This window comes from Rhincodon typus, chromosome 22 (genome assembly GCF_021869965.1).
Source record: "Rhincodon typus isolate 14 chromosome 22, sRhiTyp1.1, whole genome shotgun sequence".
NCBI lineage: Eukaryota > Metazoa > Chordata > Chondrichthyes > Orectolobiformes > Rhincodontidae > Rhincodon > Rhincodon typus.
This window is the reverse complement of record NC_063353.1, coordinates 40,028,908-40,050,711: the sequence shown is the minus strand read 5'-3', so window position 1 is coordinate 40,050,711 and position 21,804 is coordinate 40,028,908. Positions and strand designations below refer to the sequence as shown.

Sequence of the window (21,804 nt, the reverse complement as noted above, 5' to 3'; positions counted from 1 at the left end):
GGAACACCACCTAGAAGGGCAAGGGCAGCAGATACATGGGAACACCATCCCCTGCAAGCTCTCTTCCAAGCCACTCGCTATATATTCACTTGGAAATATATCGCCATTCCTTCACTGTCGCTGGTTCAAAATCCTGGAAAACTCTTCCTAAGGGCATTGTGGTTCTACTTACATCATATGGACTACAGCAGTTCAAGAGGCAGCTCACCATCACTTTCTCAAGGGCAACTAGGGATGGGCAATAAACGTTAGCCAGCCAGCAACACCCACATCCCACAAACAAATGAAAAAACTAAGGATCTAATGAAGTGCCTGAAACAAGTCAACTCATTAAACAAGCTGATCATCTCTTTGCTGCTTGGAAGATGTGCAAGACCTTGCCACAGTATAACAGACACTGCCCTTCCAAAACCAATTCAACACGTGTGTAGCATTTTCAGCACTTGCAACATTTAATGAGACACAAAGTAAATGCAAGTGAGGTTCTTTAGATAGAAGAGAGGCCAGACTGATTGGAATAAATGGCGAGACCCACATCCAGTATTTGTCACAGGTCTGTCCAATAGCTTAAAAAAAAAGCCACACCTTCAGGGAGCTGCTGTAACACAGGAGGGCAGGAGCTTGCACACTGGAGTAACTAGAGATGCTTGTGAACCACATGGTGCTACACAAACCTCTCACAGTATCCAGTACCTTAGCAAAAGACCAAAGTAAGGAAAGGAACGCAGTAAGTGTACTCACACCAGCGAAGGAAAGCAGACATTCTAAAGATTTGTTCATCACTAGGTGCCTTTTTGCCCGTGTCACAGCAATGTAAAGCAAGTTCCAATCGATATCTGGCACCACATCTGAGGGGAAAGATGCAATTTTGTTTTAATATCAAAAGGAATGATGGTCCAAATGTGTAGAGTTGCACAATTTTGTTTTTGGAGTCAGGGTCAAAGGTGAGTCGAAGTTATTCGCCAGATAATATTAAAATGAGATGGTAAGCTAGGGTTTAATAAAGGAAAGACTGGACAGAATAATGGAGAACTATCCAGGTGAACCAGCTGAGTGCCATTGCTTGTCACCAAGATATGGATGTACACAGCTATCTGTGGATGCTTATTCCTTGCCTCAGCAGCTGAAACCATTGCTACTTCTCAAAGCACAACATACTCCCAAGATACAGTCAGCGCTTCTATGAGTCGGGTTTCAATCAACATGAAAATCACTCGGTAAATAGTTCTCAATTGCTCATCTCCTCAAAGCTAAACTACCTAACACTTCCAATCACAATACAGTGTGGAGCTGAAGGAACACATCAGGTCGGGTCTGATGCTGCCTGGCCTGCTATGTCCGCTTTCCTGCTCCTCTGATGCTGCCTGGCCTGCTGTGCTCCTCCAGCTCTACACTGTGTTATCTCTGACTCCAGAATCTGCAGTTCTTGCTATCTCTAACACTTCCAATGGTTCAGTGGGAACATACAGCACCATCCAAGGCACCAGAACATACAGGTCACAGGCTCAGGTTGTGGCCTAAGCTAAGTTGCACAGAAACTGAGAGCAGAAGTAGGTCATTCAGCCTGATGAGGCTGCTCCATCAGTCTTCAGGATCATAGCTACTCCTCTCTCTCTCTCTCCCAACTTTTCACTGTACTCTGGTACTTGAGTACACATGACAATAAACCTAATTCTAATTCAATAACATATTCTCACTCTCTTCCCACACCCTTTGATGCCTTTAAAATCTAAAGGTTTTTCCCTCTCTCTTTCTTGAATATATTCAAGGACCTGGTATCCACAGCTTTCAGTGGTAGAGAATTCCACAAGTTCACTACTCTTCCAGTGAAGAAATGTTTCCCTATGTCCGTCCTCAATGGCCTACATTGTATTCTGAGACGGTGAGCCCTAGTTGTAGACTCCCGACAACCTCCCTGCACCCAGTCTGTCCAGCCCTACTAGAACTTCATACGTTTCAATCAGACCCCTCTCATCCTTATAAACTTTAGTAAATACAGATCCAGGTGAACCAATCTCTCCTCAAAGGACAATCCTCCAATCTCTAGCTGAGCTGAGACAGTTAGGGTGGAACGGGCCTCTCAGCTCCAATGTGAGGCAGAATGAATAAATCAATTAAAAGATGCAAAAGGCCAGTCAGCATTTCTAATCCTGATAATCTCAATTTGCTCTCCCCCCACCAACTCCAACGCCCAACCCACGTCTACATCTCTCCTCCACCCCAATTCATTTGGTGTGCACCTATGGACTGTATTGGAGGACATTATTGGGTGGAATGTGATGCCTTGTGTGGTGGAACAGTCCATTCGCCTGAACAGACCCGGCTTGTAAAAGACAGCATTTTGGAGAGATGGTGATGTAGTAGTAATGTTATTAGGCTATAAATCCAGACTATTGTTCTAGGAACCAGGGTTCAGATCCCACCATGGCAGATGGTGAATTCAGTAAAAATCTAGAATTTTAAAAAAATTGTCAGCCTAATGGAAATCATGTAACCACCTACAATTGCTGTAAAAGGCCCATCTGGTTCACTGATACCGCTTAGGGAAGAAATCTGCCGTCTTAGTCTGATGTGCATGTGGTTGATGCTTAATTTCCATCTGGGTAATTAGGGATGGGTTATAAATGCTGGCTGAGCCAGTGACCCTGACATCCGTGAATGAATAAACAAAACAGTAATGCGCCTTTAGCACAGAGTGTATAATGTCAGCAGAAGGGAGAGAAAACAGGTTAAAAAAATCTTCAGAAAAGGACTTGCCCATTCTGAACTCCGAAAGCATACGATGATCATGTCGATAGCCTGGAACTTTCACAAGGTCATTGGTTATCTGTACGGTGTGAAACTCATAACCCTTTGCTTTGCATGCAGTTCCCAAAACAACATCTGTAAAAGATTGAAAAGGACAAGTGAAATTCTCAAGTGAAATAATCCCTTTGAACTCGAGGTAGAAAATCAGAGGGAAAGGTGACCAAATGTAGGAGGACATCATTTAACCCCTTAGCCTGTTCTGACATTCGCCAAGATCACAACTGTTCCATGATGCCTCATGTACTTCAACTCTGATGGTTAACAAAACTCTGTCAATCTCAGGTTTAAAGTCAACAATGGTACCAGCATCCACAGCTGAGTTCAGATGACTGAGTCACAAATCAGAGTGCATCACAGGATCACAACAATGCAGAAGGAGGCCATTCAGCCCCTTGGGTCTATGCCAGCTCTCTAAATGAGCATCTCACTTAGTGTCCTCTTTCTCTAACACCATGCATTCTTTCTTTTCAAATAACCATCCAGCTACCCTTTTAACAACTCAAAACACTGTCAGGCAGTGCATTTCAGATCTGAACCACTTGCTTCATGGAAAGGTTTTTCCTCACATCACTTTTGTGAGTGATATGACCTTTGCATTATTTCAGAATTGTCTCACATGTTTACACATATAACACCTACATTCAAAATATGAATGAATTAAAAAGAAAAGACACAGCCATATATGCAAACATACACACTAAAAAGAGACCAAGAAAGTGACAAGAGGGAAACAATATCTGAAATTGAGGTCTTTAGACCAAATACTTACTGCCCGATTCACTAAAGATGTTTCTTCCAATCGTTGACCAACAGTAAAATCAGTTGGGGCAATGGTAACATAATCTGCCTTTTGGGAAGCTGGTGTGATCAAATGCAATACAAGCCCCTGCATTTGCCACTCAGCGATTTCGGCTCAAACCACCCCCACTATACATTCATCTTTTGACACATTCCATGATGCAGCAACATTGCTTTCAAATCTAAAAGACAATCTGCCTCGGGACGAATCAACAACTCCCAACTTTTAGACATTTGCAGCCCCCTCCTCTGAGTTAGAAGGTTGTAAGTTCAAGTCCCACTTCAGGGCTTCAGGACTAAAATCAAAGCGGACATACCAGCGTAAAACCGAGGGAGTGTTGTACTCTCAGCAGTGTCATCGTTCTGATGAGATCTTCAAACTAAAATCCAGCCTCTCCTCTCAAATGGATGAAAATCTCTGCTCTCAGTTTCTTTTAATTAAACCAAGGAGTCCGGTACCAGTGCAGATAAGAATTATCTGTGTCAATAACTGGTCAACTGTTTTTCCAACAAAGTTTCTTCATAGCAAGACGCATCTTTTAAAAAGGTTTTACGTTGACCCTCAATGTGAATGCTCAACAACACAAACAACAAATTGAACAGAATTGCTTTAAAAGCACAAGAACTCAGCTCTATCTGCTAGACACTCAAGCCAGAGGTAAAGGAATTTAGCAGGAAAATGAAAATAACATAATAAAGCTACTGAAAAACAAGACAAAGGATTGTTGAAGAGGACAAAATAGTCTTGTTACCTGCAAATTTCAGGTCATCAACAGAGTAGCTGGTGATTTTCTCAATCAGTGCGGGGAGCCTCAGACTGTACTTCTCCACCAGTGCAATCCTCTCTCCCAACTCCTTATCTTCAGCTTCAATTGCATAATCTTTCAATCCACGCAAACCACCTTTACGTTCAAATATTCTGATGAATGGATCACAGATTACCAGATCCTCTGTTAGCGAGAAACAAGAAGCTCCCCTTAAATCATGAAGCTGCATCATTAAGAAAAACTGTGAAAGACCCACCCAGCTTAAAAATGACAAGATTTTTTTTAAAAACAAAGCTAAACATCTATATTAACAATGAATTCAACACTTTATGCAAATAAGCAATTGTCTGTGTGAGAACATCAGAGAGAGCTCAGATGATCAAAAGGACATTAAGTGCATAAGTCCACAAGTCCACAGACCCTTGAAGGACAGGTGGATAAGGTAGTTAAGATGTCATGTTGGATATTTTCCACTATTTGTCAAGGCATTGAATTGAATAGCAAGAAGGTTATAATGGAGCTGTGTATAACGTAAGTCAGGACACAACTAGAGTACTCTGTGCAGTTCTGATCGCCACCCTATAAGGAGGATGAGATTGCACGAGACAGAGTGCAGAAGACAGTCATAGAGTCATACAGCACGGAAGCAGATCCTTCAGTCCAACCAATACATGCCAAACCTAATTCCCAAACTGAACTACTCCCACCTTTCTGCTCCTGGCCCACATCCCTCCAAACCTTTCCCATTCAGTATCCATCCAAATATCTTTTAAACGTTGTAATTGCACCAGCATCCACCACTTCTGCAGGAAGTTCATTCCACACGCGAATCACCTTCTGTGTAAAAAAAAATTGCCTCGTGTCTTTTTTAAATCTCTCCCCTCTCACCTTAAAAGTGTGCACCCTAGTCTTGAAATTCCACATCCCAGGGAAAAGACAACTACCATCAACTCTATCTACATTCTCATTATTTTATAAAATTTTATTAGGTCACCTCTCAAGCTCCAGTGAATAAAGTTCCAGTCCTTCTTTATAACTCAAACCTTCCATACCCAGCAACATCCTGGTAAATCTCTTCTGAAACCAATATCCTTCCCATAACTGGGCGACCAGAACTGGACACAGTATTCCAAAAGAGGCCTCACCAATGTCCTGTACAACCTCAGCATGACTTCCCAACTCCGACACTCAAAGGACTGAGCAATGAAGGCAAGCATGCCAAATGCTTTTTTAACCATCCTGTCTATATGTGACGCAAACTTCAAGGAATTATGTACCTGCACCCCTGGGTCCGTCTGTTCTACAACACTGCCCAAGATGCTACCATTAATTGTATAAGCCTTAACCTTGCTTGTTGTACCAAAATGCAATACCTCATAGTTATCCAGATTGAACTCCATCTGCCATTTTTCAGCCCATTGATCCATTTGATCAAAATCCCTCTGTAATCTTAGAAAACCTTCTTCACTGTATACTGTGCCACCAATTTTGGTGTCATCTGCAAACTTACTAACCACGGCTTCTATATTCTCATCCAAATCATTTATATAAATGACAAACAAAAGAGGACCCAGAACCGATCCCTGTGGCACACCGCTGGTCACAGGCCTCCAGCCCAAAAAGTAACCCTCCACCATTACTGTCTGTCTCCTGCTGTTAAAGCTAATTATGTATCCAAGTGGCAAGCTCCCCCTGAATCCCATGTGACCGAACTTTACTAATTAGTCTAAAATTCAAATAAACAACATCATCAATGTTTTTGGTAACTTCCTCAAAAGACTCAATCAAGTTTGTGAGACATGATCTTCTTCGCACAAAACCATGCTGACTATTCCTAATCAATTTTTGCCTCTCTAAATGTCCATAAATCTTATCTTTTGTAATCACATCCAATAATTTACCCACAACTGAAGTCAGATCCACAGGTCTATAGTTCCCAGTTTTTCCTTACAGCCTTTCTTAAATAAACATTACATTAGCCACCCTCCAGTCATCAGGCACCTCACCCATAGATATAGATGGTGAAAATACTTCTGCAAGGGGTCTCGTAATTTCCTCCCTTACTTTCCACAACGTTCTGGGATACATTAGATCAGGTCCAGAGATTTATTCAGCTTTATATTCTCTAAGGACTCCCCAACTTCCTCTTCTGTAATGTGAACATTTTTCAAACATCCAAGTTTATTTCTCTGCATTCTCTAGACTCCATTTCTTTCTCCACAGTAAAAACCAATACAAGATACTCATTTAGTATCTCTTCCATCTCCTGGGGTTTAACACAAAGATGATCTCCTTGATCTTTAAGAGGCCCTACCCTCTCTCTAGTTATCTTCCTGCTCTTAATGTATTTGTCGGCTCTCTTTGGCTTATCCTTAACCTTATCTTCCAGTGCTATCTCATATCCCATCTTTGCTTTCCCCATTTCTCTCTTAAGAATACCCCTACACTCTATATTGATTAAGAGATTCAATTGAACCAAGTTATCTATATCTAAATAAAAAGATTCTTTTGTACTCCTGACTAGAACCACAATATCTTTATTCATCCATTGTTCCTTAATCTTTCCAGCCTTACCTTCACTCTAACAGGGACAAAATGCCTCTGAACTCTCATCATCACACTCTTGAACGCCTCCTACTTGTCAGACGTCCTTTTACCTGTGAACGGTCTACCCCAACGAATTTTTGAAAGTTCTGGTCTCATAACATTAAAATTTGACTTACTCCAATTAAAAACTTTAACTTTTATGGAAGACTTATCCTTTTCGATAACCATTTCAAAACTAATAGAATTATGATCGCTAGACCCAAAGTGTTACCCCACTTTTACTTTAGTTACCTGCCCTGCCTTATTGCCCAAAAGGTCTAGTTTTGCTCCTTTAGTAGCATGAGCATCCACATATTGATAAAGAAAATTTTCTTGAGCACATTTGACAAGTTCTTCACCATCCAAACCTTTAACACTATGGTAGTCCCAGTCAATGTTTGAAAAATTAACATTCCCATATTACAACCTTATTATGTTTACAAAAACCTGGGATTTTCCTACATATTTGTTTCTCAATTTCTATCTTACTACTGGGGGCCTAAATTACTATCCATCAAAGTGATCTTTCCTTTCTTATTTGTAATTTCTACCCATATATTTTCATTGGATGATTCTTCAGAAATATCTTCACTAGTTACAGCAGTAATGTACTCCTTAATTAAAAACACCACCCATCCTCCTCTCTTGCCTCCTTTTTCATCATTCCTATAGCATCTAAAACCTAGAACATTGAGCTGCCAGTCTTGTCCATCTCTCAGCCAAGTTTCTGTAATAACTATGATGTCCCAATCCCATGTTCTCAAAAATGCCCTGAGTTCGTCAGCCTCACCTGTAAGATCCCTTGCACTGAAATAAATGCAATTTAGTTCTTCAGAGTTATTCTGACAGTCTCTTGTCTTTCTTTTCTAATTGACGTGCTGTCCTCACATTCAGAACCTACCCCAACAGTCCTTCCATCTACACTGCTACTTAGAATTTCTCCACTTGCCTTCTCTATCAGTATAAAGTCTCCCTTAATATAATGAGCAAATCTCCCTGCTACGATATTGGTTCCTTTCCAGTTTAGGTTTGACCCATCCCTTTTGAACAGGCCTTTTCTATCCCAAAAGACATTCCAATTGAATTCCAAGGGATTCCAAACCTGAATTCCTGAACAATACATCGGCTCTTCAGCCATTGATTTATCTCCTTTAACTTTTTGTTCTTTCCCTCGTTTGAGTTTGGCATTAGGAGTAAACCAGAAATTACTACTTTTAAGGGTTAATTTTTTTAATCCTCTACATATCTCTTAAATTCACTCTGTACTGCTTTAATCTTTTCCCTAAGAATGTCATTCCTACCAATGTGTACAAGAATTTCTGGTGTCTCAATCTCACCTTTAACAATATGCTTGAAACATTTAGAAACATCCTCAATCCTAGCACCAGGAAAGCAACAAACCATCTTAAATTTATACTCACTGCCACAGAATCACCTGTCTATACCCCTGGCAGGAGAGTCCCCTATAACAATAATGCTATTAAATCTTGTCAAATGTTGCCTCACATAAGAATCATTCCAAGTAAATTTTCCTCAAAGAGACTATCCCCTTCAACTGTTCCAAAAAATGAATATCTATTTAATACAAGAATAGTCACTGGAGACTTCTGAACTACTTTTTAACCTTTCCTGACAATCACCCATCTATGTGACTGATCCTCCTAGGTAATAACTTTTCTAAATCTACTAACCATCTCACTCTGTACCTTTTACATGGCCTTAGTAACATTAAGCCTAAAAAAAAGGATGTTTCAACAACACCTAATATAAATAATAAACCACCTTTCATTACCTAAAGAAAATAATGTTAAAACGGGAAAAAAAATTAAAAATGTACGTATATCAAACATATAAAAATTAAAAAAAATCAACCACTTAGTTGATTAACTGAATAAAAATGATTCCTCTTCAATAAATTCGTCAAAGGGAAAAAAAACTTCTCTGGAGCTGACCATGTGTAGGCCTCTCCAGTATGAAAAGACAACTCCTTATTTTAAAAAAAACTGCTTATTTTTTCAAAAACAACCTTTGCAATTTTAAAAGCTGCCCCAAAAACACAGACTTATTTAACTGATGAATTAATAATTTAAAAAGCCTTAGCTGTTCACTGTCGATCCTTTAAATAACTGTTTAAAACAAAAGTCAATTTGAAAGAAAAGTCGCGCTTTTTTTGTTGGTTTGTTTGGGTGTTTTTTGAATGTCAATAAAACAAAATGGAAAAAATCTTATAATCAGTACACTATAATGACTATAATAACGGTAAAAAACTTTAATAAATCTTGAACTAAGCCTGCAATCCCAGGAGCAACTACCAGATCCACGCTGTTCCTGCTGGGTAATGAATAATACACAAGGGGACTGCTGTTCCCTCTAATATACACAGGGGGCCTGCTGTTCCCTATAGTGTACACAGGGACTGCTGCTCCCTACAGTGTACACAGGGACTGCTGTTCTCTTCAAGACACAGAGGATGTTCCCTGGGCTGCAGCAATTCAGCTATAAAGAGAGATGAGATGGGATGGAGTAGCTTTCTTTAGAACAGAGAAGATTGAGGGGGTCCTATTTGAGGTTCACAAAGTTGTAAGAGATATTGAAAAGCTAAGTAGGGAGGAACTTTTTTCTCTTTAAGTCAAGGAGTCAGTAATCAGGGGCACAATTTCAAAGGCAAAGGGCAGGAGGTTAAGAGGGAATTTGAGGAAGATGCATGGATAGAGTGAAAAGACAAGGTCTTTTCCCTAGGGTGGAGGAATCTAAAACTAGACAGCATAGGTTTAAAGTGAGAGTGGAAAGATTTAAAAGGGACTTATGGGGTAACTTTTTCATGCAGAGGGTGGTGCATGTATGGAATGAGCTGCCAGAGGAATTGGTGTAGGCTGGTACAATTATAGCATTTAAAAGGCGTCTGGATGGGTACATGAAGGGTTTAGAGGGATAGGGATCAAATGCTGGAAAATGGGACCAGATTAATTTAGGATATCTGGTCGGCATGGACAAGTTGGACTGAAGGGTCTGTTTTCGTTCTGTACATCTCAATGACTGTATGACTCTAAGATCCTTTCCACCCAGACGATGGTGGGTATCTGGAACTCAGTGCCTAAAAGGGTGATAAAGGCAAGAACCCGAAAGACATTTTAAAAAGTATTTAGATGAACATTTGAAATCCACAGCATAAAAGGCTACAGGCCAAGAATTGGGAAATTGGATGACCAGCACTGACACCATGGGCTAAAGGCCTCTTGGTGTGCTTTAAAAACCCTATGACTCTATAACATCAAAGTCATGAGCCTTCCCTGTTTTACATCAGCTTCTGGCATGTTTATACATTTATTTTGATGTTCTTCTCCATCTTGCACAATTTCAACACATTTTGTACAAAAACAACTTCTGCTCAATTTCCCTTTTTACTCCCAACCTTTCATTATTGCTCCCTGTTGTTCAGGCAAGAGCAAGAGAGCTTTATTTGCAGTTAATTCAGCAAAGTTCCAGGTAGAAAATTCAGAAACCAAACAGTACTCCAACAAATAAGAATGAAGCTGAAAATGCTGGAAAAACTTAGTCGGTCTGGCAGCAAGAGAAAAACAGTGAACATTTCAAGTCCAATGACTCTTCATCAGAACAGTTTTGATGAAGGATCACTGGACTCAACACATTAACTGTTTCTCTCGCTACAGATGCTGCCAGACCTGTGGAGTTTCTCCAATATTTCTGTTTTCATTTCATATTTACAGCATTCAGTTCTTCATTTCCATTCCAACCATGTCTGGCTGAGTCCTTGTACAGTAAGATGCAGCGGTCTCACCCTCTTCTGTTTTGATTAAACATTGGAAAGATGTTTCTCTGGGTTCCATAGTGAAAGAAATAGGCTTTACTTTATTCATTCATGTGATGAAGGCGTTGCTCTGTGCAGAGGCAGAACATCAAAAGGAGGAACATAATGGGGTGTGTTGTGGACCAGACCAAACCCAATCCCTCAAAATATATTAAGAAGATAGCCTAAACCATAACCTTCTCTTATTTTGAAGGTAAGTGCCAGGCATTGCATTCCAGATGCAATTTGATTGGTCAAACTACCAGATTTGAAGCAAAACATACTTTATTCATTCATTACAGTTAAAATACAACAAAAGAAAGAGGAACTTGGAATAACTTAACTCTAGTAGAAAACTTAGCAGAATAATATAATATTTAATACTAGACAGTTAACACACAGGCAAAGGCAAATTCAGTGAAATAGATTGTCACACAGGTAATTCTCCAATCCAGGAGGAAAAACATCAAGAAAGAACTCAGAGAAAGAGTAACAGGGAGAGATGTACTGCAGCTTCCACTCAGCTTCAAGACCCCAGCAACTGCTACTGAAAAACTAAAACTAAAAACCTGGGTTCAGTGGAGGTTTAACCCCACCCATTCAGGCTGCTTCTATTGTTAGAAAAAAATCCCCAAGGCCTCACAGACTGTTTACCTTATGGGTTTTGAAGCAGACTCATCGGTACCTGTGATCTCAACCTTTCTTCATTAAAAAAAGATTAGGACAAAATACACCTCTTAAAGCTTAACATGGTCAAAAACTTAACTCACTGGTTGCTTGTTCCTTTTCCCGAATCATAAGCATCCAAATGTCCAGAATTATGTTCATTCCAAATTTATCAAGTCCCTATGAGAGAGAGGAATTGAAGAGTTCAGAGTGCTATGGCATAAAACAGATGAAACAACACACATTTTCTTAAAAAAAGATGCTTGCACATTCACGGCTACTGTAGTTTAAAGTCCTGGAACTGTAATAAATATCAGGATACTCACTCCGATGATGTACATCTTGCTTGGCTTTTCACTCGTAGTAATGCACACAGCTTCATCAAAGACTGCAGCACTGGTTCTGCACAGAACAGCCATCTGCCCAGTGTCATTGTCAATATTGCCTATCACAAGGAATTAATGAGAATGCTGTTGATACAAATCAGAAGCAGTTTCAAACTTGTTGTGAGTCGAGAATTTACACTGACCTTATTCAGGTCACGTGACTAGAAGGTTGCAAGTAGCATTGCTAAAGCAACCGGCTAACAAAAACAAACAAAGATGAACAGTTTTGATAAAATCTAGGCTCTCATAATCTAGAGAGACGCACCCAGTCCTGGCTGCCGGACTATTCTTCCCTCAACCTCAACACATACACAAAAAATAAAAACACATTCTTCCTCATTACCATCTTGTTTTCCACCAACCAAGGTCTTGTCTTTGACATGTTTGTACACGTCCAATATTGTGGCTGCAACATAAGCAATTTTGGGTCCAAATCTGAAACTCTGTAAGTACAGAAAGAAATACCAATGGTCACATCATACCTTTGAATATTGTGCACATCAAGTAGCAAGTCAGGCACAGATAAAAATAGACTCATGTTTCATTTAGAATTATGCAGTAATATTTGGGAAAAGAAAACAGCATGAGTAGGCCATTCAGCCCTTCAAGCCTACTCTGTCATTCAATCCAATCATGGCTGATCATCCAACTCAGTCCCTTGTTCCTGCTTTCTTCCTTTACATTTTGATCCCTTTCATCCTAATAATCATGAGAGGCATGGATAGGCTAAATAGATAAGGTCTTTTCCCTGGGGTGGGGAGTCTAAAACTAGAGGACAGAGGGGAGAAGATTTAAAAGGCATTCAGGGGCAATTTTTCACACAGAGGGTGGTGCGTGAATGGAATGAGCTGCCAAAGGAAGTGGTGGAGGCTGGTACGATTACAACATTTAAAAGGCATCTGGATGGGTATATGAATAGGAAGGGTTTAGAGGGATAACAAGGTTGGAGCTGGATGAACACAGCAGGCCAAGCAGCATCAGAGGAGCAGGAAGGCTGACATTTCGGGCCTAGACCCTAGAGGGATATGGGCCAAATGCTGGAAAATGGGCCTAGATTTATAAAGGATATCAGGTTGGCGTGGACGAGTTGGACTGAAGGATCTACTTCAGTGCTGTATATCTCTATGACTCTATAACTATATCTAACTCTATCTTACTTCAGTGGTGGGCAAATTATTGGAAAGGGCTCTGACAGATAGGATTTATGATCACTTGGATAGGCACAGTTTGATTTGTGATAGTCAGCATCGATTTGTGAGGGGTAGATCATGCCTCACAAACCTTATTGAGTTCTTTGAAGAGGTGACCAAACACGTGGATGAAGGTGGAGCAGCGGATGTGATATACATGGATTTAAGTAAGGCGTTTGATAAGGTTCCCCACAATAGGCTCATGCAAAAAGTAAGGAGGCATGGGATAGGGGGAAATGTGGCAGATTGGATTCAGAATTGGCTGACCCTCAGAAGACAAAGGGTGGTAGTGGACGGAAAATATACAACATGGTGCTCAGTTATGAGTGGTGTACCACAAGGATCTGTTCTGGGTCCTCTTCTATTTGTGATTTCTGTAAATGATTTGGATGTAGGAGTGGAAGGGTGGATTAACAAGTTCGTGGATGATATGAAGGTGGGTCAAGTTGTGGATAGTGCGGAGGGCTATTCTAGGTTACAAAGGGACATTGATAGGATGCAGAGCTGGGCTGAGAAGTGGCAGATGGAATTTAACCCTGAAAAGTGTGAGGTGATTCATTTTGGAAGGACAAATTTGAAAGCAGAATACAGAGTTAACGGAAAGATTCTTGGCAGTGAGGAGGAGCAGAGAGATCTTGGGGCTCATGTCCACAGTTCCCTGAAAGCTGCCACCCAGGTGGATAGAGTTGTTAAGAGGGCGTATGGTGTCTTAGCTTTCATTAATAGAGGGATTGAATTCAAGAACTGTGAAGTTATGCTCCAGCTATACAAAACCCTGGATCGGCCACATCTGGAGCATTGTGTCCAGTCCTGGTCACCTCATTACAGGAAAGATGTGGAAGTGTCAGAAAAGGTGCAGAGGAGATTTACCAGGATGTTACCTGGAATGGAGGGAAGGTCTTACGAGGAAAGGTCGAGAGAGCTAGGGCTTTTCTCTTTAGAACGACGAAGGATTGAGAGGTGGCTTGATAGAGGTGTATAAAATAATCAGAGGTATAGGTAGAGAGGACAGCCAGAGACTTTTTCCTAGGGTGGAGGTAGCTATTACAAGGGGGCATAGTTTTAAAGTGAGTGGAGGTAGATATAGGGGAGACGTCAGAGGTAGGTTCTTTACTCAGAGTGGTAGGGGCGTGAAATGCATTGTTGGAGAGGGTAGTGGAGTCGGCCTCATTAGGGGCATTTAAGCGGCTATTAGATAGGCATATGGATGATAGTACAAGGTAGGGGTGGAGGTTAGATAGACCTTAGGTTTAGGGTAAAAGTTTGGCACAACATCGTGGGCTGAAGGGCCTGTACTGTGCTGTACAGTTCTATGTTCTGTGTTCTAACTCCTTCATGAAAACATTAAATGTTTTGGCCTCAACTGCTTTCTGTGGCAGATAATTCCACAGACTCACTACTCACCAGTAAAGAAATTTCTTCCTATCTCCAGTCCTAAATGGCCTACCCTGTATCCTCAGTCGTTGACCCCTAATTCTGAACTCCCTAGATACTGGGGAATGTCTTTCCTGCACTTACTCTCTATAGTCCTGTTAGAATCACTGATTCTGGAATATAACTTCAATATGGGACAGCCAAAGGCCATAACAACGAAAAGTTCCATGGTTCTTGCAAAGGGGTTCGCCTGTGGCTTTTGTGATTTTATTTTTGTGTGATCTGAAACAATTATCATGGACGACAGCTGGAAGTAAATGAAGCCTTACCTGTGTCAGTTGAAACTGATGTGATCGGTGGGCTTTAAGTAGATCATTCACAGAACCCCCGAATTCACTGGTCTGCTGGTGTGGATCACCCACAAGAATCTTGCCACATTTCTGAGACAGCACAATGTCCATGATTACTGGATAAAGGAGGATAATCACAGGGAAAAGGTGAAGAGGTGTTGCGAGAGAAACAGACTAACCAAAATCAATTGCAATGGCTTTTGGCTGTGGTCTCTTACCACAGACATCGAGGCTACAGCTCAGACTTGTGTGGTCTGACGTAATAAAATGTTTTGGATGATAAGGGATCCATTAGTTCCCCTTGGTGTGAACACGACATTACATTTAAACCTCAGGAGCAGGATGCAGCTCACCAAACAACAGAATGGTTCAGGGTCCACAATAATCCACATAAATATCTAACAGTACTTTGCTTTATTAGACCAGAAGATCTACCACCCTCCCATCAGTCTTGCAGATGGTAAAGTGTAGAGAGACCATGTGAACACAATAAAATGCAGCAGAACTTAACTTCCCTCCCAAGCTCACACAATTCTTTATACCACACAAGTTGCACAATTGTTAAGTATCTACATGTTCAACTTTATTGGGTCTGTCTTTCAATCACGTTTGGTGTTTGAACAGTCCTCTCCAGTTGGAAAAGAACAGCAAGTAACGTACCTACCTGGGCTACAATCTTCAGCTTCATCTAAAAGGATGACATCAAACTGTAACAGCCGTGGCTTGCTGAGCTGCCAAAGCTTCAGATATCCTTTCAAAAAAACAAACAAAAAAGAATCTTAAGTCCAACAGCCTGCAAGTAGTCCTGCAGTGTTACAAGAACAGTTTTACTACACAAAGAAAAAAATGTTTTTCTGTCAAAATTAGAATATTTTTGGCTATGACACATGATGGCCACCATTGCTATGGTGCCAAACTCCAAGCTTAAGCGATTCTAGGCTTGACTCCCACTTTAACCACATTTCACATGGGGTTAACCTTGCTGTTTTTCTCTAATCTAATTTCAAAAGAACATATAATGACCAAAACTAAATTGCCACTGAAGCATGTGCATAATGTCTAGATGACAGGTTCTAATGTTCTGGAATGTATGGAGAGCTTGACTGGTTTGTATTTGCTGTTTCTCCATTATCTGGAGAGTGACAGTAACTACTACCCCCTCTTCAAGTTCATTCCCAAGATTTTCTTTCATAGGATATGGGCATTTATCATAAGGCTGGCATTTATTACCCATCAATAATTGCCTCCAAGAAGGTTTTGATGCTATTTTTGTCCCCTTTCAAACTTACACAGCTCAACCACATTTCTTGACAAAATATTTTACATCAAGTCAGTGGCAGAATTAGTTACCCTGCATTGTCTAATGACATGTTTCTTACTAAGTTCTTTTACATAATCTTTTCCTGATTTTTCCAATTCTATTGCTCTCTTAGCAGGAAATTCAGACACATAATGGATGATTTAAAGGGTCTAAGCTTGAAAAAAGAATTTAAAAAAGCAAAACCAAAATCATTCAGTAAGGCACTTGCTTTACTTTAGAATCATAGAATTCCTACAGTATGGAATCAGGCCGCTCGGCCCATCGAGTCCACACTGACTGTCTAAAGAGGAGCCCACCTAGACACCCCCACCCAACCCTATCTCCGTAACCCTGCATTTCCCATGGCTAATCCATCTAGGCTGCACATCCCTGGACACAATGTGCAATTTAGCATAGCTGATCCACCTAACCAGCACATCTTTGGACTGTGGGAGGAAACCCACGCAGACACAGGGAGAATGTGCAAACTCCACACAGACAGTTGCCCGAGGGTGGAATTGAACCCGGGTCCCTGGCACTGTGAAGCAGCAGGGCTAACCACTGAGCCACCGTGCCGCCCTTTAGTAAAAGGGAAAAGGGATTGGTACAGTAGAGTAATAGGAATGACACTAGCTAGTAATCCAAAGGCCTGTTCTAAAGTTTCAGGGATACATGTTCAAACACAACCTCTGAAGTTGGGGAAATTTAAATTTAATTGATAAATTTTAAATAGAATGTTCATCTCATACCAAAAATACCAACGTTAAAATACATTTGGTTCACTAATGTCCTTCAGGGAAGGAAATCTGACATTTTTACCCACTGTGGCCTAATCTTGATGCCTGACCCACTGCATAGCAAACTGTTCTGTTGTAGCTGCTTCACCACTTCCTGCTCAAGAAGCAATTAGGGATAATCAATAGATGTTGGTCTTGCCAGAGATGACCATATTCTAAGAATATGTTTTTTAAAGCAAGCGCAATGCCTTAGAAATCAAAAGTACCAGACTGTCTACTGTGACGTTTTTTCAGGCACTTGCAAACTTCAATCCTGGGAGTAAGAAATGGAAACTGCTTCAATTCAATTGGAACAACAACTATCACAAAACTGTAACTTCACCATCACGAGTCATGAAGTAACCATTCTCCTTAGTTTCACCCAGATTCACCATCTTTTCCCAAATCTGCTTGGTGTCTTCAATTAGTTGCTGAAATAAAGAACACAATAGTCATTCATTGTACAAATTTTTTTTTAGGGAAGGTGATTGAGAAATGAAATCAATGTCACACAATAAGTTCATTGAGGGAGATTTGCGTGCAATGAATTTCTTACAATGCACTCAGCAAAAGCTGTCAATTCACACTGAAAATACACTTCTGACGAGGAACTAGGTGGTCTACAGTTGTGCTACACATAACAGATTGTTGGCGATAACCTCATCTTTGACACAAGGTGGTGAGGAGAACCTACACAACAAACTTTTCACTACCTGGTAAGTACCAGAGTAAAAGGTCCTGCTCAATCAACACGCAGAAAGCACAGAAAGCGTCCGAAACAGGCAAAGTGGCACGTGTAAAAACAACAGAATCTCTCTCCTTTCAAATGTAACTGAATAGAATTTGTCTGCTTTCATGGATTGAATATATTAACTTGAGTTTAGAAGAATGAGGGGTGTAGTGGAATCTCACAGAAATCTATACAATTCTAACAGGACTAGACAGGGTCAATGCAGGAAGAATGTTCCCAATGACCGGGCAGTTCCAGAACCACGGGTCACAGTCTAAAGGTCAAACTTGATTGAGATTTTTAAGGAAATTACCCAAAGGACTGATGATGACACAGCAGTAGATGTTGTTTATTTGGATTTTAGTAAAAGCTTTGACAAGGTTCCATATAGTAGACTAATTAGCAAAGTTAGGTCGCATGGGATTCAGGGTGAGCTTACCAATTGGATATATAATTAGCTTAACAGCAGGAGACAGAGAATAATGATGGAAGGTTGCTTTTCAGACTGGAGGCCTGTGACCAGCGGTGTTCCACAGGGATCAGTTCTGGGTCCTCTTTTGTTTATCATTTCCATAAATTTTTTGGATTAGAATATAGGAGGCATGGTAGACCTGATAGAAGTTTATAAAATAATGAGGGGTATAGATAGAGTTGATGGTAGTTGTCTTTTCCCTAGAATGGGCACTTCAAGATTAGGGTGCACATTTTTAAGGTGAGAGGAGAGAGATTTAAAAAAGACATAGGAGGCAAATTTTTTTACTCAGAGGGTGGTTCACATGTGGAATGAACTTCCTGAGGAAGTTGTGGATGCGGGCACAATTACAATGTTTAAAAGACATTTAGATAAGTACATGAATAGGAAAGGTTTGGAGGTATATGGGCCAGGAGCAGGCAGGTGGGACTAGTTCAGTTTGTAATTATGTTCAGCACAGACTGGTTGGACCAAAGTGTCCGTTTCTGTGCTGTATGACTGTATGACTCTATGATGCAGGGCAGACCATTTAGGACTGAGCTGAGCAGAAATTTCTTCACCTAGAAAGTGATGATCCTGTGGAATTCTCTGCCGTAGAAAGCAGTTGAGACCAAAATGTTTTGAAGGAATTAGAACTAGATCAGAGGGCTAAAGGGACCAAAGGGGATGGGGTGAAAGCAGGAACAAGTTATGGAGTTGGATGATAACCAGGATCATACTGAATGGCAAAGCAAGCTTGAAGGGCCCAATGGCCTACTCTTGCTCCTATTTTCTAAGTTTCTATGTATACAAATCTTGAATGTAGGTATTTTACTACAGCTGGGAAGTGCCAATTAGAAGGAAATTCTTAGGTACAATACCTGGTTTGTGCTGGTTTAGTTGACCTCAGGAAGTGCTTTTGAAGGTACAATTGACTTTGGGATCAACGGGCTAGAGAGAGGGAGATAACTAATCAATCAGTCAGCTTGCCTGGTGCTATTGGGCCAGGACAGGATTGGATCTGGCTGTGTCCACTATAAAAATTTAATTTTAGGACATGAACAACCCCAGGCAGTCTGCATTGATTGTTAATTCCAATTTATTCGTGTAAATAGCTAATAGAGCGAAGTAGAGGATAAAAAGAAAAAGTTTTGCATGTACATACAGAGACCTGTGGAAGTCTTTGCAATCAGTTAAATACTTTGCAGAGGTGATCACTATTATAAATGTAGGAAACACAGCAATTAGTTAAGACACAGTAAGTTCCCACAATCAAACAATGACGTAATGGTCAGGCAATCTGGTTTAGTTTAAAGTTTTGAGAAGATTTGTAGATCAGGTTGTGGATGACGTTGTAGACTTGCTCACCGAGCCAGGGTTTGGTTGCAAACGTTTTGTCACCCTGCTCAGTAACATAGTCAGTGTGCCTCCGGTGAAGCATCGGTGTTATGCTGGTTCAAAGATAAATATAGGCCAGGAAACCAGAGAAAACTCTTCCGGGAAATAGTGGTATTTTCCTGCTTTCATTGACTTTCATTTGGAACAGGACACCTGCCACAGTGCAGTATTTCCTCAGTGATCGCTGAAGGGTCAAACTTGATTTACATCATAGAATCCTACAGTGTGGAAACAGGCCCTTCGGCCCAACAAGTCCACACTGACCCTCAGAGCATCCCACCCAGACCCAACCCCTATAACCCACCTAATCTACACATCCTTCAGCAGTATGGGCAATTTAGCATGGCCAATCCACCCAGCCTGCACATCTTTGGACTGTGGGAGGAAATCGGAGCACCCCCACGCAGACACAGGGAGAATGTGCAAACTCCACACAGACAGTCGCTTGAGGGTGGAATCGAACCCAGGTCCCCGGCGCTGTGAGGCAGCAGTGCTAACCACTGAGCCACTGTGCCGCCCGTTTCTGAGCTCAGGTCTCTGCATTGGGACTTGAATGCTCAACCTTCTGACTCAGGGGTGAGACCGTTACCATCAGAACCATGGCTGACATATATTTGGCATCTTGGAAGCATAACTCAACAAGATTCAGTCACTTTAGGATGCATGGAGAAACAACTAGAGCACAATAGAGAAATAATTTAGATACAATTTGCAGACTCACTTGATTCTCTTGATGTTCCATTGGCCTGATACCTCCACGCATGCTCTTATAGTGTCCTGGTAAATGTGACACGGTGAGAGTCTCATCCGAAGAGGAGAAGAATATGCAGAGGCTCTGACAGATTAATTTTGCTCTAAAAAAGCTGCCGCGGGCTTCAGGAAATTTAAAAATGGAAAACGGCTTCAGATCATAAACTATTAGCTTCCTCTTATTCTGGTACCTAGTGGAAAAGTCAAGCATTCAACTAAATCTTTTTTTATAACTGTGATGCTATCATAAAACAGATCACAAGAATTCAATGAAAAATTACTTTGAATAAAAGTTCTATTTTCTTTTTGTTTTCTCCCCTGAAGATCCTGGCATTTTTGAAGCACAATTTCAAAGCATCTTCATTTCACCAGAGCGCCCATCCTTCATTTGTAAGTGTAGACAGTGATCAGTGATCTCACTCACACACAGACACAGACACAGACAGAGACACAGACACAGACAGAGACACCTTTCAGTGGGAGTCGCTGGCTAGTCATCATCAGAAGCATCTAAAATCAAGAAACACTGACAAACACAAAGTAAGTAAATAGGGGTTTCTTCTTTCAGTTTGGAGAATTCTATAAAGAAGGGGTTGGTTAGCTCAGTTGGCTGGATGGCTAGTTTGTAATGCAGAGTTATACCAACAGTGTGGGTTCAATACCTGCACCAGCTGAGGTTACCATGGAAGACCCCCCTTCTTGACATTTCCCCTCGCCTGACCCTCAGGTTAAACCACTCGCAGTTGTCTCTCTCTAATGAGAGAGCAGCCCTCTGGTCTGGTAAGACTCCAGTGACTTTGCTTTTTCCTTACTATTAGTGTAAAGACCATATCCTTTCATTTTTTAGCGTTTTTGGTCATGCACTGAAATGGACGTTTAAAAACCAAAGATAACTGAAGGATTGCTGTACCTTTTAAAATCAAGTTACTTGGTAATCACTGTTAGTGATGTTTACACAGTAGTTAGTTCTAGCAGTTCAGGGAAATTCTAGTTCTAGGCACACTGGAGCCAAGGGGTGTAAACAAATGAAGCTTTGACTGGCAACAAGTAAATGATTGGTCTCTGATATAATGACCAGTTATCATGGATAAAAGCCTTCAAACAACTATGTGACAGGCTCCCAGGTCGCAGAACAGCTTGGGGTATGAATAATTAGTGAGAAATCATTGGATTTTCACAAGGGAAAGAGAGGCGCATTTTTTTTTCTGCTGTAAAAAACATCTCAAGCCTGAGGAAAGCTCATTTATTGAACCTCTCATCAGTTACTGTAAGCTCTATCTTTATAACCAGTAAGTCAGAGATTTCAAGTACAAACCAGCCACCCTATTCCTCCTGCAACCTGGAGACGGAAGGTCAAGGAGCGGCATCCTGACAAATTGTCTCAGCAAAGCCTGGGTACATGAACCACTGAACTACCTTCCTAGTCCCTCCTTTTGCCCATAACATCCACATTTTCTCCTGTCTGGGTGTCTCTATATGCAGGGTACAATTACAAGGATGTTAGTGTTTTAACTAGTCGAGTGATGAGCTAATGGTTCGTAATTGTTTACTTGTACTTAGACTTTTCTTTTGTAACAAACAACAAGAACTATTAAGTACAGAAGACCAAGCAGCATCAGAGGAGCAGGAAAGCTGACATTTCAGGTCTAGACCCTTCTTCAGAAAG

General features: G+C 40.9%; 1 protein-coding gene across 1 annotated transcript in view; it reads right to left on the bottom strand.

Annotated features, from left to right (window-relative positions):
* The window catches only part of fbxo18 (F-box DNA helicase 1), a 64,643-nt gene that overhangs the window by 16,716 nt on the left and 26,123 nt on the right, over window positions 1-21,804 (bottom strand). The window contains exons 9-18 of the mRNA XM_048609997.1: window positions 20,110-20,346; window positions 17,153-17,240; window positions 15,398-15,484; window positions 14,713-14,849; window positions 12,163-12,262; window positions 11,760-11,878; window positions 11,538-11,613; window positions 4,359-4,556; window positions 2,758-2,883; window positions 742-848 (exon numbers count right to left, since the gene is read on the bottom strand). Of these exons, the coding sequence (XP_048465954.1) occupies window positions 742-848; window positions 2,758-2,883; window positions 4,359-4,556; window positions 11,538-11,613; window positions 11,760-11,878; window positions 12,163-12,262; window positions 14,713-14,849; window positions 15,398-15,484; window positions 17,153-17,240; window positions 20,110-20,346 (1,275 nt within the window). The remainder of the gene's footprint in view (window positions 1-741; window positions 849-2,757; window positions 2,884-4,358; window positions 4,557-11,537; window positions 11,614-11,759; window positions 11,879-12,162; window positions 12,263-14,712; window positions 14,850-15,397; window positions 15,485-17,152; window positions 17,241-20,109; window positions 20,347-21,804) is intronic.